Source organism: Elaeis guineensis, chromosome 2, assembly GCF_000442705.2.
Source record: "Elaeis guineensis isolate ETL-2024a chromosome 2, EG11, whole genome shotgun sequence".
NCBI lineage: Eukaryota > Viridiplantae > Streptophyta > Magnoliopsida > Arecales > Arecaceae > Elaeis > Elaeis guineensis.
In genome coordinates, this window is record NC_025994.2 from 51,527,292 (window position 1) to 51,544,006 (window position 16,715).

Sequence of the window (16,715 nt, forward strand, 5' to 3'; positions counted from 1 at the left end):
CCGGGTGAAGTCTTCTTGGCGGCGGAACCCGGCTCCCGTAGGAGTCCGGGTGAAGTCTTCTTGGCGGCGGAACCCGGCTCCCGTAGGAGTCCGGGAGAAGTCTTCTTGGCGTAGGGACCTGGCTCCCGTAGGAGTCCGGGTGAAGTCTTTTTGGCGTAGGGACCCGGCTCCCGTAGGAGTCCGGGTCTTCCACTTTGCTCATGTCAGGATGAGGTTCTCCTACTGTTCCTGACAGGACTGCGGGGGCACATTAGGGCGTTGCGAGGCCTCTCCCCCCATCCGGTTTAAAAGAACCGGGCCTTCGACTTTGCTCGAGTTAGGGCGAGGTTCTCCTCCTGTCCCTAACAGGGCTGTGGGGGCACATATGGGCGTTGCAAGGCCTCTCCCCCCATCCGGTCTAAAAGAACCGGGCCTTCGACTTTGCTCGAGTTAGGGCGAGGTTCTCCTCCTGTCCCTAACAGGGCTGTGGGGGCACATATGGGCGTTGCAAGGCCTCTCCCCCCATCCGGTCTAAAAGAACCGGGCCTTCGACTTTGCTCAAGTTAGGGCGAGGTTCTCCTCCTGTCCCTAACAGGGCTGTGGGGGCACATATGGGCGTTGCAAGGCCTCTCCCCCCATCCGGTCTAAAAGAACCGGGCCTTCGACTTTGCTCAAGTTAGGGCGAGGTTCTCCTCCTGTCCCTAACAGGGCTGTGGGGGCACATATGGGCGTTGCAAGGCCTCTCCCCCCATCCGATCTAAAAGAACCGGGCCTTCGACGCCGCGATGTTGAAGCGGTTGACGTAGGCCCGGATGGACTTCCCCTCCCTCTGCTTGATGTTGATGAGGGACTCCGAATCTTTCCGGGGACGCCGGCTGCTGACAAAATGGGCCACGAATTGGTGGCTCATTTGATCGAAGGAGAATATGGTACCCGGCTTCAGAGCCGAGTACCAGTTCCTTGCTGCTCCCTTCAAAGTAGACGGGAAAGCCCGACATAAGATGGCATCGGGAGCACCATGAAGCAGCATCATCGTTCGGAAGGCCTCCAGATGGTCCACCGGGTCCGACGTCCCATCGTAGCTTTCAAACTGGGGGAGCTTGAAATTCGGCGGGATCGGTTCCTGCATAATCATTTGGGAGAAGGGAGGGTCAGTGCAGATATCCTCACCATAAGTGGGAGGCGCATGGCGGAGTTCTTCGATCCGCCGGTTCATCTCCTGGAGCCTCCGGTCCAGGAAGTCCTCTCGACTCCGAGTCTCGAGGGTCCTTTGGCAGAACGGGGGCAGGGATCTCCCAGGGGTGGAGTCGTGGTTCGATTGAGGGCTCTCTACCCTCGGATTCGCCTTCCCAGGAAGGACGGGGGGGCTGGCCCAGGTGGCCCGCCCCACCGTCGGGTTCTGGCATTCCGGAGATGCCCCCTCCGGATGCGCCGACGCCTGCGGCTGCTGCTGCTGTATTGCTTGTACGGCCTTGACGAGGCCTTTGACCTGCTGCGCCAGCAAGTCAAACTGCTCCGCGCCGACCGCCGCCGCCGGAGGGGGAGGAGGAGGAGGCTGAGAAACGGGAGGGGAGGCCAGAGCCTGAGATCTGGCCGCAGAGGCCGTGGACCGCCGGGTGGATGCCTTGCGCGGAGGCATCGAGTGTCGATCTCGCGGGGGAGGATTAGGAGTGGATGACGGAGAGATGGCCGGAAGCGGGTCCGTTGAGCGCTCCTTCAAGAACAAGGGTGCCGCGAAGACACATGCCCCTTCCTCTAGCGCCAATCCTGTTGGTGCAAAAATCTGCTTGCACCGGAGAAGCTGGAGTCGGGGAAGTCTCGGTCGCCGCCGGGACCTGCAAAAGAAGTCTAAACCGGAGGTGGGGTTGCTCCGGCAAGACCCTCCGACGCTCAAGTCAGTTCTCTGCCTCAACAAGAATGGAGTGCTCGAACGGAGAATTTAGCAGAATTTTGAGATAAGAAATGAGCTTAAAGAATAACATATCTGGATCTCCCTTTTATAGGCGGAGGAGGCAAAGGATTGATGGCGACATTTGTACCCGCCTGGTAGCGGGCCGCCCATGGTCAGGGGAATTGATTGCGAAAGATAGTGGGGTAGACCCGTGGCTATCGCCATAGCCTGCCACGTAGGGCCTGTTATAGGTAGTGGGGCGGCGTCCGTTGCCGCCAGTTGTCAGCGAGTAGTGGGATCGTGCAGCACCTGCCACAGGGAGCGGAGCAGAATCGTGGCCATTGTACAGCCTGTCAGAGAGTAGTGGGTCCGTCGCAGGGGGTGGTGGAGCCGCGCGGAATCTGCCACAGGAAGTGGAACAGGTCCATGGCTGTTATTGTTATCTGCCAAGGGACGCGGATCTGTTGATCAAGGCTCGGTAGTGGTCGGAGTTCGGCCTTTGCAGGAGTCCGGGAGGAGTCCCCCTTTTGGTTGAGGTCGTGGGTGGAGTCCGGTTCCAGTAGCCGATACTGAGGTCGGAGACTGAGGTCGGAGCCTGGCTTTCGTAGGAGTCCGGGTGGAACCCTCTCGGAGCCGAAGTTGCAGGTGGAACCTGGCTCCCGTAGGAGTCCGGACGGAGCCGCCCTGCTCCTGATGGAGGAGCCCGGCTCCCATGGGAGTCCGGACGGAGCCGCCCTGCTACTGATGGAGGAGCCCGGCTCCCGTAGGAGTCCGGGCGGAGCCGTTCTGCTGTCGATGGAGGAGTCCGGCTCCCGTAGGAGTCCGGGCGGAGCCGTTCTGCTGTCGATGGAGGAGCCCGGCTCCCGTAGGAGTCCGGGCGGAGCCGTTCTGCTGTCGATGGAGGAGCCCGGCTCCCGTAGGAGTCCGGGCGGAGCCGTTCTGCTGAGGATTTCGGCTGCGGGTATTTTATACCCAACACATCCAATTCATGCATCGTTTCACAAATCATGTCAGAAAAATATATTATAATTTGTCGATAAATCTAGAAAAAGTGAAACATTACTTACCTCGAACGCATTCCAATAAATCCACATAATTCTATAAATTTTCTTCCAAAAATTCTATTCGTAGATCATATCGCGATATCCTATGATCAAACATCCACAATCCTATACAGAATCAATTTCAATAATTAGAAAGAATACGAATATCATATTTCAACGGTTTAGACTGGGTCCGATCATCTAATTTCATCTAATCAAAATCTAATTAGGAACTAAACGATCCAAGGTTTGACTATCAGATCAAATCGGATTCAAAGTGATAGGACCGAGGTTTCTTCATCGATTTCATAAAATCAAGTGGAGAGAGCAAATCAGAGGAGAGAGAGAATTCATGAGGTACAATTCAAATTGATCAGGTGACACAATCCAACATTACGATTGGTCCAATATCTCAATTGGTGAAATCAACATAATCAAATCAAGTCATGGTTAGATCTAAATCATGGATGATCAAATCTAAAGATTCATGGTCTGATCAAGATGGGTGCCAGTACGCTGTCTGACAACCATGGATCAGGATTTTTCATTAGAATCAGATCAAGACTATTAAAAATTTTTTTTTCATTCACTAACCTTTTTAGAGAGAGAATCAATTAAGAGAGAGAATATTTTAGAGAGAGAAAATTCTAGAGAAAAAAAATTTTGGAGAGAGAAAATTCATATTGGATTCTTCAGGCAATATGATTCAACAAATTCGATCAATCGGATCAAATCATACTGAAATTATCATGTGGACAATTCAATAAAATCATGAGAAATAAAATCTAAAAATACCTGATCTGATCAAAGTGGATGTCGGTGTACCGTCCGATGATCACAGATCAAAAATCCATCACGAGGATCATTTAAATTCATCATCATTTTTCTCAAAATTCTAGAAATCTTAGGAGAGAGAAATAATCTAGAGGAAGGATTCTAGAGAGAGAAAGTTCAATTCTAGAGAGAGAAAATACTAGTTTAGGCTGAAGGGAGAGAGGAAAGAGAGAGAAACTCTCTTTCTCATATTTTATTATTTATCTCATTATTTATTAATTAATTTTATTTTTCTCTTTCTTCTTTTTTTTCTTTCTCTCTTTTTTTTTCTTTTTCTTCACGGAAGAGAGAGGAGAGAAAATCCTATTTATTATTATTATATTATTATTATTTTATTTTTCTTCTTCTTTTTCTTTTTTTTTCTTTTTCTTTTTTCTTTTCTTTTTCTTTTTCTTTTCTTTTCCTTCTTTTTCTTTTCTTTTTCTTTTCTTTTCCTTCTTCTTCTTTTCTTCTTTCCCGTGGGTTTCTTTTGGGCTGAAACAGGGGATCTTGAGGTCCCCTCGATGATGTTCCGACCGGTGGCGCAACCAGCGTGGGACGGCCGTCGGCAGGAGGAGAGGCGACCCGGCGGCAAGAGGAGGCCAAAATCGGTGGTCGGTGGTGACCACCGGCGATGGAAAAACGACAAAAAGGAAGGTTCTTCCGCAACAAAATCCGGCGACTCCAGTCGTCGGCGAGCGTGCACATCGGCACGGAAAGGAAGGGGGAGAAGAGAGGAAGGGGAGGAGGCTTACCTTCGTCGCCGGCGAAGCTTTTCCGGCGAGAATTTGGACGGCACAGTGATGGATCTCCGTGAGAAATTTTCGGTGATTGCCGCCGTTTTGCTTCGGAATTTCTCGATGAGAGGAGAGAGGAGGGTTCTCCTCCTTAAATAGAGCCGGAGGGAACTCGTCTCCGACTCCGATTGGGAGCCGGCGAGAGGAGGGAGAAGACTCCCCTATTTTCTTTTTTTTTTTTTTTTCGTTTGGGTTGGTTGGGTTATCATAATTTCGAATTGGCCTGGATTTAGCTTTGGATTGCCTTGGATCTGAACTTAGAATTCGGATTGATCTGATTTTGAGTTTTGGATTGATCGAAATTTAATCTTCAAATTAATCTAGATCTGATTTTAGATTAGTTTGAATTTGAATTTTAGATTGGTTTATATCTGACTTTGGATTGCTTGATTTTAATTTCGGATTGGCTTCCTTTCGATCTCCGGGGTTCTGGCTTGGGATTGGGGCTTTCTTCCGATGCTTTTGCGACGCGTTCTTCGACGCCCCGAGCATCTTATAGCTCCTCATGTTGTTGCTTTTCTTCGGCGCCCTTCCAAACATCTTCTATCACCCAAAAATCCTCACCAATGCCAAGAGCCCCGAACTCCGCCGATGAAAACTTAGACCGATCTCGTTCAAAAAGTGAGAGTCGAGACCTCTAAATGCATCACGAGAGGACTTCCGATCCACCAGTAGCCTCTCAGCTCCGAGATCCTATCTACTCAGTTCGATTGCTTCTCCATCTCCAATCCACAAATCTTGTCCCCCCATGCACCTCCTCCAAATTTCGAATCGAGTTGGGGATGAAAGAGAACAGGCCGACCGAGCGGCTAGTCTCGACCTTTGCCGGCGCAGAGGTGGCGGTGGCTGGGCGGGGGAAGCTGAGGGAGCACCAGAGCTGGGGCTCTAACCGCGACCGTCACACCGCGACAAGGTTAGCACCGGACAACGACCATCGGAACCCATCCTGGCAGCCGTGGAGGTGGTCTTTGGCCACCGCCGATGCCAACGATGACCCGCCGCGGACGATTGTCGCAGCCGTGCATGGCATGATTGCCACGGGCGCCTCCTGGGTCTTTCTTTCTTCACCTTTAGCGGGTACTCACCTGCCTTCTCCTTCAACGCTGATGTGTGCGTTGCCGCTCCCTGTACGTCCGTCCCCATGGTAGCCGGCAATCGACGGTGGAGGCGGTGGGTGTTTCTCACCCTATGAGTTCCTCCTCAGTGGTCTTCTCAGTCCACGGGGAGATATGGAAGCTTTTTTTCTCTCTCTCATTTTTTTAAAGATTGGCTGAGTAGAACCCCACTCCAAACTGGCCAATCGACTCCAGTCGCGAGCGTCTCCATAAGTACCTCGATCTCGGGTCTAGCAATAGCATCGACATTGTTGAATAGATTGAACTTGATCATGCCAATACAGCTATCAACAATGGAGAGATTGTCGGAGGCCCTATTGCCATATTATTTGGATCCTGTTGAGAATACAAAAATATAGAAGGAAAACGTGAGTCCATCACGATAGAGATTTATATAATTTTATTTCTTATCTGGGTATCATGATATATCTTTTTGTTTGGATCTTCTTTTCTTACGTGATCTTCTTTCATGTTGGAATCCTTATTTGGGTACTATGATCTTTTTCCTTATTTAGATCCTGTTCTAGAATTTAAAGTTTAAAATATTATAGAGAAAATAAAAATAATTTAGAAATCGAGGTATTCCTATATCTCCTTCCTCATTTGGATCGCAAGCCTTTCGGTTTTGAGGCCGATTAAGATGGTTTGGAGGGCGTTGATTGATTCGAAGGCGATTAGATTTAATCGATGTTGGTTGATTTGGAGATGGTCGGCTTGGGTCTTATCGACATCTGGCAGATTTGGTTGTCAGGATCTCGGTGGCATTGGGATGATGTGACGAAGTCTCTCAGATGCTTGCTCCTCTTTATAAACGGGCTTGGCTCTTCTTTTAGCATCAATTTATTATAGTAGAAATCCATCTTGAGGTCGGATTGGTTGGAGCTTGGTGGTGATTGTGGTAGAAACCCTTCAACGATCGATCTCCTGCAAGAGTAATAAATACAATAATTGGGAGGCACTGAAGCGAAGGAGTCATCTGAATCTTTCAAGAAGTGGTGGACTAAAGAATCTCTTGTTTTTACTGACAAAGATGCTTAAGGGGTTCAATTCCCATATACTGATGCGATGGTTGTAACTTTGAATATTGAAAATTATGATGTACGTCTTGTCCTTATTGATAATGGAAGTTCGATTGATGTTTTATTTTACAATGCTTTCTTTCAAATGGGTATATCCCTAGAGCAGTTAGATCGATTAGATTCCCTCCTGATGGGATTTATTGAAGATGCTATACTAGTTGAAGGCGTTATAACTCTTCCTGTAGTGGTCAGACGATATCCCTGACGATCCAAGATCCTGGTTGACTTCTTAGTGGTTCGGGCACCTTCGGCGTACAATGCCATCCTCGAGTGTTCAAAACTTAACACACTCCAAGCTGTAGTATCCACCTACCATCTGAAGATGAAGTTGTCGATAGAATTCGGAGTTGGCAAAATTTGTGGTCACCAGGCCTTGGTGCGACAGTGCTACAACATCGCACTTCGTAGCGTAGGATCAGTTGAAGCTTACCCAGTAGATGGATTGGACACTCGAGACAAGCTATCCTAAGAGCGAAGAAAATTGGTGGACCTGGAGATGATCCCATTGAATGACGACAAGCAAGAGCACACCATGTAGATGGGGTCAACACTCGATCAGACAACCAAACGATGCCTCATCTCTTTTTTGCAGAAAAATGCAGATGTGTTCGCTTGGACCCTAGCAGATATGTCAGGTATTGATCCAGAGGTGATGATGCATCGGCTAGGTGCCAACTTGAGCTATCGCCCCATCAAACAGTAGAAAAGAAGCTTCGTGTCCGAACGGCAGAAAGTAATAGGCAAAGAGGTGGGCAAATTATTAGATGCAGACGTCGTCCGAAAAGTTACCTACCCTAGTTGGATCGCAAATGTGGTCCTAGTGAAGAAGACGAATGGCAAATGGAAAATCTGCATCGACTTCATAGATGTCAATAAGGTGTGCCCGAAGGACAGCTATCCTTTATCCTCCATCGACTAGCTGGTGGATGCAACCTCAGGGTATAAGCTCCTCACCTTCATGGATGCTTTTTCGAAATACAATTAAATCCGAATGGCATCGAGAGATGAGGTGAAAATTACTTTTATTATTGATCAGGGTCTTTTCTATTATAGAGTCATGCCTTTTAACCGAAGAAATATAGGTGCAATCTATCAGTGCCTTCTAAACATGATCTTCAAGGATCAGATCGGATGGAATATGGAGATCTACGTAGATGATATGTTTGTTAAGAGTAGGATTTACAGAACTCATATTGAAGACCTTGAGGTGACCTTCGATATCCTGACAAAATACAAATAAAATTGAATCCGATTAAGTGCGTCTTTGGAGTCACATCGAATAAGTTTCTAGGCTTTATGGTGTCTCGTCGGGGAATAGAGGCCAACCTTGAAAAATTTGAGCCATACAGGAGATGGGGTCGCCCAAGAAAAATCCGATGGAGGGGGTGCACGACTCATGCCTGGAAGCTTCGGCGAAACGGCCCTCGCACGCTTAGCAGGGACCTTTCTCCTCAAATACCCAGCCTTCTTCTTGGCTGCTTCCTTGATATGTCGAGTAGGCTTCATTATTGCAGGTTGATGAAAGAGAAGGCGAAAATTCATGAGTCTATCTGCTGCGAAGAGAGATTATTTATATAGGTTTCAAACGGCATGCGCCCATCCAACTATCTGTTAGATGTATGTCCTAGAAGCCAATATGGCTGACACATTATAATAATTTTAGGACACAATTTTGTACTTAATATATTGATATGATCAATAAAAGGATAATTTTTTTTCATTCAAGTGTTATGTATCCTTGAATCGTCTATGAAATTAGTTTCGATATATATTCTCAAAGTGTTGAGAATTAGAGATATATATTTAATTCCTAAATACTTTCGGTCATAGGATCATCATAAGGATGGTGTAGATCCAGATAGACTGGCGCACAAATTATTTTTTTTGAAATTTATGAGTCTCTAATCTACTGTGTAGAGATACAGGATGACGAGTGTGGATGGTTATTAGAGAACAACCAGTACTGAGCGTGACCATACGAGAGATCATTTGAATTTTTATTCGATCGTCAGTGATTATCTCGATATTGTAGTTGTATGACTGATCTTTTGACTTGAGATGGTACTGCTACTCGCAGTGAGATTGTTGAAGTTTGACTGATACATAAATATGGATCTCAATGAGTCTTTGTAGTGAATGTTGGCGATAGTTGATCCACTGTAAGAGTGGGATGTGCATCAAGACAGGATCTATCGACCTTGATAGAGAGTAGTCCTATGAGATTTGAAAGGCTAAGTTCAAAAATCTATGATCATAGTAGTGTGATTGATGGAAAAGAGTTTCTTTAGAAGTCATAATTGGATTTAAGCTAATCGAATCTATCATATGACTGATATTGAAGTTTGACGATTTATCCATGATCTGCCATCCAGTCGGGATTTACGATAGAGGGACTGAATCACATGTTAACTACATCTAGAGGTTCATTTCAGTTCTACTGGGTTGCCACTACATACTGCCAGGTGTCACTGGTAGATTGTGAGAGCTCACTAGGATCGTTCTAGATCAATAATCCTTACTGAGTTAGAGTAAAATTATTTCGATCTATTGAAAATAGTTTCAATGATACAATGATAGAGATCATTGTATATCTCACTACCAGATAGAATTGAACCTATGAGGTCACACAATAAAGGGATTAGGTCTGGAATAAGTAATTGAGCTTATGAAGTGTCAATTGGGTTTAAACAAATTCATTGGGTTCATGATAACCTTGCTAGCACATGATTGGATCCAATTTTTTTTTCCGTTGGGATTACTTATTTGATAAGATAATTCTAACTTAATTACCTGCTAATAACCTACATGAATAAGATTTATGAGACTCTAATTGTTGGATGTCTAAGATTATGGATTATATTAATTAAGGGTGCAAGTCCCTAATTAATTTTTTTGATAGTTATTTTTGGGCGCCACGTTGATTTGATCAAGTTGGGCGTGTCCATTGATTATAGGGTTTTTAGTTCTCTTGTGGGGCGTCTCTTGGATGGCGGATAAGCTAGAAGATAGATCTATTTTAGCTCGCTTTATAGGATATCCAAAAGAATCCATGCGATATTACTTCTACTTTCCACAAGACCATAATGTAATTGTGAGCCGAAACGTCGTATTCCTAGAAAAATTGTTTATCCAGGATGGCAACAATGGGAGGTTAGTGGAGCTCGAAGAGAAAGTCTCTGAAGAGTCCAGAGCTATAGATCCTCAGAAATCCGTAATCCATGAGCTAGTAGTTGATGTTCCTCTACCACCTCGTAGATTTAGCAGGATCTCCTGACCTTCAGAAAGGTACATAGGTATGCTTGTGGAGGAAGTAAAGAATATGTTCTTTCTGGGAGATAGGGGTCATAATGATGATCCTAATATCTTTGACGAAGTGATGTCTGACATCGATTTTGAGAAATGATTAGATGCTATGAAGTTAGAAATTGACTCGATGCATTCGAATCAAGTCTGGACTTCAGTGGATCCACCTGAGGGTATCGTACCCATTGGATGTAAATGGATCTACAAAAAGAAGATAGGTGCTAATGGTAAGGTAGAGACCTATAAAGCTAGGCTTGTGACAAAAGGTTATAGTCAGTGCGAGGGCATTGACTATAAGGAAACCTTCTCATCCGTAGCCATGCTGAAATTCATCCGCACTTTGCTTGCTGTTGCGGCTTACTATGATTATGAAATCTGCCAAATGGATGTGAAAATTGCTTTTCTGAATAGATATCTTAAGGAAGATATCTATATGGAGCAGCTTATGGGTTTCACGTTCGGTGATGGTGATCACAGAGTCTGCAAGATGTAAAGGTCTATATATGGATTAAAACAGGCTTCTCGGAGTTGGAACCATCATTTTGATAAGGCAATCAAATTGTTTGATTTCATCAAAAATGAAGAGAAACCTTGTGTGTACAAGAGAGTCAGTGGGAGTGTGATCACCTTCCTCGTATTGTACGTAGATGATATTTTTTTTATTGGAAATGACATTCTCATGCTGACCATGGTCAAAAGATGGTTGTCCAAGGAATTCTCAATGAAAGATCTAGGAGAAGTGTCCTATATTCTCGAAATAAAGGTCTATAAGGATAGATCTAAACGAATGCTTGGTTTGTCACAAAAGCTGTACATAGAAAAGGTGCTGAAGAGGTTCAGTATGAAAAACTCTAAGAGAGGTCTCTTACCTCTTAGACATGGTATTAGTCTCTCCAAGACGATGTGTCCGACTACATCTGAGGAGGTGCAGCGCATGAGTAGGATTCTTTATGCTCGGTGATAGGAAGCCTCATGTACGCCATGCTATGTACTCGATCTGATATTGCCCTTGCCGTGAGTGTCACGAGCAAGTATCAGTCGAATCCAGGCAAGGAGCATTGGATAGCTGTGAAGAACATCTTTAAGTACTTAAGAAAGACTAAGGATTTGTTCTTGATCTTTGAAAGTGATTCTGAATTGCGAGTCAAGGGCTATACTGACTCAGACTTCATGTCTGATCCTGATAATAGAAAGTTTACGTCAGGATACGTGTTCTTTTGCAATGGTGGTGCAGTTAGCTGGAAGAGTTTCAAGCAACCCATATAGCGGATTCGATCACGGAGGCTGAGTATGTCGTTACTTCGGATGCTGCAAAGAAAGGTTTCTGGTTTAAAAAGTTCGTTGCGGAACTTGGGGTTATGACATCGGATGCCATACCGCTATACTGCGACTACAATGGAGTTATAGCACTTGCTAAGGAGCTGAGGTCTCATCAGAAATCTAAGCACATCGAGCGGCATTTTCATATTATATGCGACTACCTTGAAAAGAAATTTGTCGAGGTGCGAAGAGTAGACTCCGCGGATAATGTGACAGACCTGCTGACTAAGCAGTTGAGCCAACCGAAAATAAAAATCCACCTTGAGAAGATGAGATTTAGATTTGTGGCCAATTGACTTTAGTCCAAGTGGGAGATTGTTAGATGTATATCCTTGAAGCCAATATGACTGATACATTGTAATAATTTTAGGATACAATTTTGTACTTAATATATTGATATGATCAATAAAAGGATAATTTTTTTTCTTTCAAATATGATGTGTCCTTGAATCATCCATAGAACTAGTTTCGATACATATTCTCAAAGTATTGAGAATTAGAGATATGTATTTAATTCCTAAATGTTCCTGGTCGTAGGATCATCATGAGGATGGTGATAGATCTAGATAGACTGATGCACAAATTGCTTCCTTCGGGATAGATGAGTCTCTGATCTACTGTATAGAGGCACAACGACGAATGTGGGTGGTTGTTAGAGAACTAATACTGAGCGTGACTATACAAAAAATCATTTGGATTTCTATTTGATCGTTAGTGATTATCTTGATACTGTAGTTGTATGATTGATCTTTTGACTTGAGATGGTACTGCTGCTCGCAGTGAGGTTGCTGAAGTTTGACTGACATATAAACATGGGTCTCAATGAGTCGTTGTAGTGGATGTTGACGATAGTTGGTCCACTGTAGGAGTGGAGTGCGTATCAAGACAGGATCTATCGACCTTGATAGAGAGTAGTCCTATGAGATTTGAAAGGCTAAGTCCAAGAATCTATGGCCATAGTAGTGTGATTGATGGAAAAGAGTTTTCATAGAAGTCACAACTGGACTTGAGCTAATCGAATCTATCATATGACTGATGTTGTGGTTTGACGATTTATCCATGATCTGCCATCTAGTCGGGACTCACGATAGAGGGACTGAATCACATGTTAACTACACTTAGAGGTTCATTTCAGTTCTACTGGGTTGTCACTATATACTGCTAGGTGTCACTGATGGATTGTGAGAGCTCACTGGGGTTGTTCTGGATCGACAATCCTTGCTGAGTCAGAGTGAAATTATTTCGATCCATTAAAAAGAGTTTCAATAATACAATGATAGAGATCATTGTATATCTCACTACCAGATAGAATTGAATCTATGGGGTCACACAACAAAGAGATTAGGTCTGGAATAAGTAAGTGAGCTTATGAAGTATCAATTGGATTTAAAAAAATTTATTGAGTTCATGATAACCTTGCTAGCACATGGTTGGACCCAATTCCTCTTTTCGTTGGGATTATTTATTTGATAAGATAATTCTAACTTAATTACTTGCTAATATCCTATATGAATAAGATTCATTAGACTCCAATTGTTGAGTGTCTAAGGTTATGGATTATATTAATTAAAGGTGCAAGTCCTTAATTAATTTTTTTGATAGTTATTTTTAGGCGCCATCTTGATTTGATCAAGTTGGATGTGTCAATTGATTAGAGAGTTTTTAGTTCTCTTATGGGGCATCTCTTGGGTGTGTTTTGGGGTGTCTAATTATGGGTGCAAGGGCCCCAATTGTTGGCACCTAAAGGATCTCTTAAAGTAAGTTGGATAATTTAAGTTAATAGGAAATTCAATGCAAGTAGGACTTGTATTATGAGATTGAATATGATTCAATCCTCTTGCCTATTTAAAGGGACCTCCTCTAAGGTCCCTAGAGCATCCAAACCAGCAGCCCCTTACGCCCAAAGGCTCTCACCATGCCCTTTTTTCCTCTCCTTTTCTCTTCTCTTTGGCATTCGACACGCCCATCCCTTGGGACGCGAGTTCCAAGGAGTTCCACGCCCAAGGTGTTGGGCGTCCCACAATTTGCTGGTTGCTGGTATTTTGTAGTAGCACAAAGCAAGGAGAAACTCTAGAGAAGAGGAGAAGAAGATCAAGGAGAAAGATCAAGTGTTGATCGTAATCTAGGCTTCGTTCAGATTCAGCCGGCTGAAATTTGGAGAACCAAAATTCAGATTAAAAAGGGTTATTCCAGGTTGATCCCAAGTGGATACTCGTAGAGGCCGGACACTTGTGCGGCTAAAAGAGAACCTCTTCTCTTCCAGATCCAGATTCGAAGAAAAAGATTGCGAAACAGGTATGTGATTTGATCACAATCTGAATTTCAGCATATATCAATTTCAGCATATAAGATAGATCCATGTGGTTTTTTATTTTCATGCATGCATAATTCAGATTAAAAGTGTTTTAATCTTATTCTCCGCTGCAGTGTTTAGAAAATAAAATTTTGAAACACATGTATGCATCAAACTCCGAATTCCAACACTACTAACCAAATTGTGCCATATGTCCGACTCTGAAACATTAATCGTCGCTGCCATTTACTGTGCATCTCCATTATCAAAATATAGTTGGCGAGACACTTGAGAATCGTCTGGGCTCGCCACGTGGCGATTAGAGAATAACCTGCAATAAATTCTCAGTCCATTCATTCTCTCGGAAGACTCCACTCGTCATTATGACAAACGGAGTCCCAAGATGCATTATGGATGAATGCTAGGGTTTCCAATAAGTGGACTCATAGACCAATTTTGACTAATGAAGAGCCAACTGTTGAGGCCCCCGAACTCCAAAAGAAGTTTTAGGCGCAATAGCTCTTTTCCCAATCTTCGATCAAAAATTTTGGCGGCTAAGCAACAGGTGCTAACCTTCAAGGACCCTCGAAGGCTGCTCGCTTTTCAGCGAGTCAATGGCCCATGAAGATCTTAGTCATGCAGGAAGTAGGAGCTAACCTATAGGGACCCCCAATATTCGTCGATCCAACCCATATGGGCAGAAGACCTCGACAGTTTGTGAAGCGGGGGTTAACCAATAAGGACCCCCAAAGGCTGCGCTCGCTCTTTGGTGAGCCAATGCCCATAAAGACCCTGACTGATCGAGAAAGGAAGGCTAATCTAAAAGGATCTTCGGAGGGCTAACCTTCAAGGATCCTTAGCTTGCTAACTTCGACATCAAGCGAAGGCTAACCTAAAAGGAGTTTTAGAGGGCTAACCTACAAGAACCCTCAGCCCACCAACTTTGGCAACGTAAGGGGTCGAACCCAAAGAGATGGTCGTTTTACGGGCATCTCCATAAGATCTGTTGGTGCAGAATACCGTCGAAGTCGGAGAAGCTGGAGTTGAGGTGACCGCGGCCGCCGTCGGGAGTTGCAAGGGAAGTCTAAACCGGAGTTGGGGGTACTCCGGCAAGATCCTCCGACGCTCAAGTCAGTACTCTGTTTCAACAGAAATGGAGTGCTCGAGTGAGAACTTTAGCAGAGTTTCGAGATAGAGTTTAGAGCTTAGAGAAGAACGTATCTGGGGGTCCCTTTTTATAGACGGAGAGCGTAACTGATTGATAGCGACGTCTGTAATTGCCTGGTAGTGGGCCGTTCAGGACCACGCGGAGTTTGTTACGGAGAGTAGTGGTGTCAGGGGCCGTTCAGGGCCACATGGAGTTTGTTACGGAGAGCGGAGTGGTGTCCGTTGTCGCGACTTGCCAGAGAGTGGTGGAGCCACGCGAAATTCGTTACAGAGAGTGGAGTAGGGGAGCAGCCATTGTCGCGACTTGTTAGAGGGTTCGGATCTGTCGGCTGAAGCTCGACTGGGATGTCTGATGGAGCGAAATGGCTCTCTATCTCGTCAATCTAGGAGAAGCTCGGATGTTTCCGAGGTTGTGATGGGTCTACCGTTGTTGGGTGCTTAGAGCACTGATGCTGCAGGCGGGAACCATCTGCTGTAGAAGCTCGGACGGGGACTTTCTGTTGGAAAAGTCCGGTTTCATGAAGAATCTGGCAAAGGGTCGGCCGGTGGTGGACTTCGGATGGTGTTGGGGAGGTTCGTCTGTTGGAGGAGTCTGGGGATCTTGTGGAAGTCTGGATGGCGTTGTTGAAGTCCGACTGACGCTATTGAAGGTTGATGGTTGGGGAGGTTTGTTAGACATCGAAGGCGATCGGCCGTTGTAGAAATCCAGCTGCTAGAGCCCGTCTGTTGTAGAAGTTCGTCCGGAACCCATCCACTGTAGGAGTTCGGCTGAAATTCGGTTCTCGTAGGAGCTCGGATAGAATTCGGAAGGTGGCTGACCGCCGTAGAGACTTGGATGGAGTCTGGTTACTGTAGAAATCTTGTTGTCGGAGAAGTTCGGATATTGACGAAGTCTGGAAGAAGTTCGGAGTAGAGTCGTCCGTGGCCGGAAGAAGTCTGGAAGGGATTCGGAGAATAGTTGATCACTGTAGAAAATTGGCTGATGGCGGAGTTCAAAGGGCGTTTGGAGCAGTCCGGGAAATGAATGGAGAAGCTTATTGTCGGAGAAGTCCGGATGGTATTATGGAAGCTCGGATGGTCGAGGGGGTTCAGAAAGGCGCCATACAAGGTCGGAAGCCGGAAAAGTCCTGGAAGGGTCGGCCTTTTACAAACTTCGATTGGTGGTATTTTATATCCAACACCAGTCTCCCTACTTCCGAATTCGGATTCCGAATGAAGTACAGAGAAATTCTCACAGACGAAGTTGCCCCCCTTGATTTCCGCACTAGGTGGTTTCCAGATATTTTGGCGTTTGGCGCGCTGGTGCCGGAGTCTTTTCAAATCAAGGCGATTTGAAAAGATTTTCTCAGAATTTCCACTGGAGCGTTGCTCTAGGTACGGTGCAATAATAATTTTGTCAGCTGTCAGTCGTTTTTAGCCGCCTGCCATGGTGAGTGGGACACACGGTGAGTGTAGGTCGGCCAGATGAGATCCACAATCATTACTGTATCGGGTCTTGTTGCCTATTTAAACCCGCTCCCCCCTTCCAGGGATTTCACTGTGCTTGAGAGTCCTATTGGTGCCCTTCTTCTTCTTCCCCGAGAGCTCCATCCCTTTCGGCCTTAGGCGTTCCTCGAGTCGATCCCCCTCTCTGCATCTCTGCACTTCTCGGACCAGTCTAGGTTAGTTCCAGAACTCTCCTCTTCGTTTTTTCTTTTGCTGTTCTTCTTCCGTTTTTCTTCTGTTACATTCCGCCTGTTCAGTTTTTCGCAAGCGCCCCATCTCTTATTTTTTCCAATTTTTTCAGGATTTTTAGGGTTTTTGCTCGATCCATAATGTCCTCCAGCACTTCTTCCTCTAGTAGTTCTAGGAGTTCGTCCGTCCCAGCTCCCGAAAACCTCAGTTCTGTAGATGAACCTCGTCTGATCTTTGTACC

At 45.3% G+C, this 16,715-nt stretch overlaps 1 protein-coding gene across 4 annotated transcripts in view; it reads left to right on the forward strand.

Moving 5' to 3' along the window:
- LOC105035003 (uncharacterized) overlaps positions 1-16,715 on the forward strand; it is an 88,343-nt gene that overhangs the window by 22,830 nt on the left and 48,798 nt on the right. Inside the window, exon 1 of one of the 4 annotated variants that reach the window (XM_073251770.1) lies at positions 4,951-5,600. The exons of the other annotated variants lie outside the window; for them this stretch is intronic. Coding sequence (XP_073107871.1) covers positions 5,165-5,600 — 436 coding nt within the window. The 5' untranslated portion in view covers positions 4,951-5,164. Of the gene's footprint in view, positions 1-4,950; positions 5,601-16,715 lie in introns of those variants that run through there. 4 annotated transcript variants of the gene reach the window in all.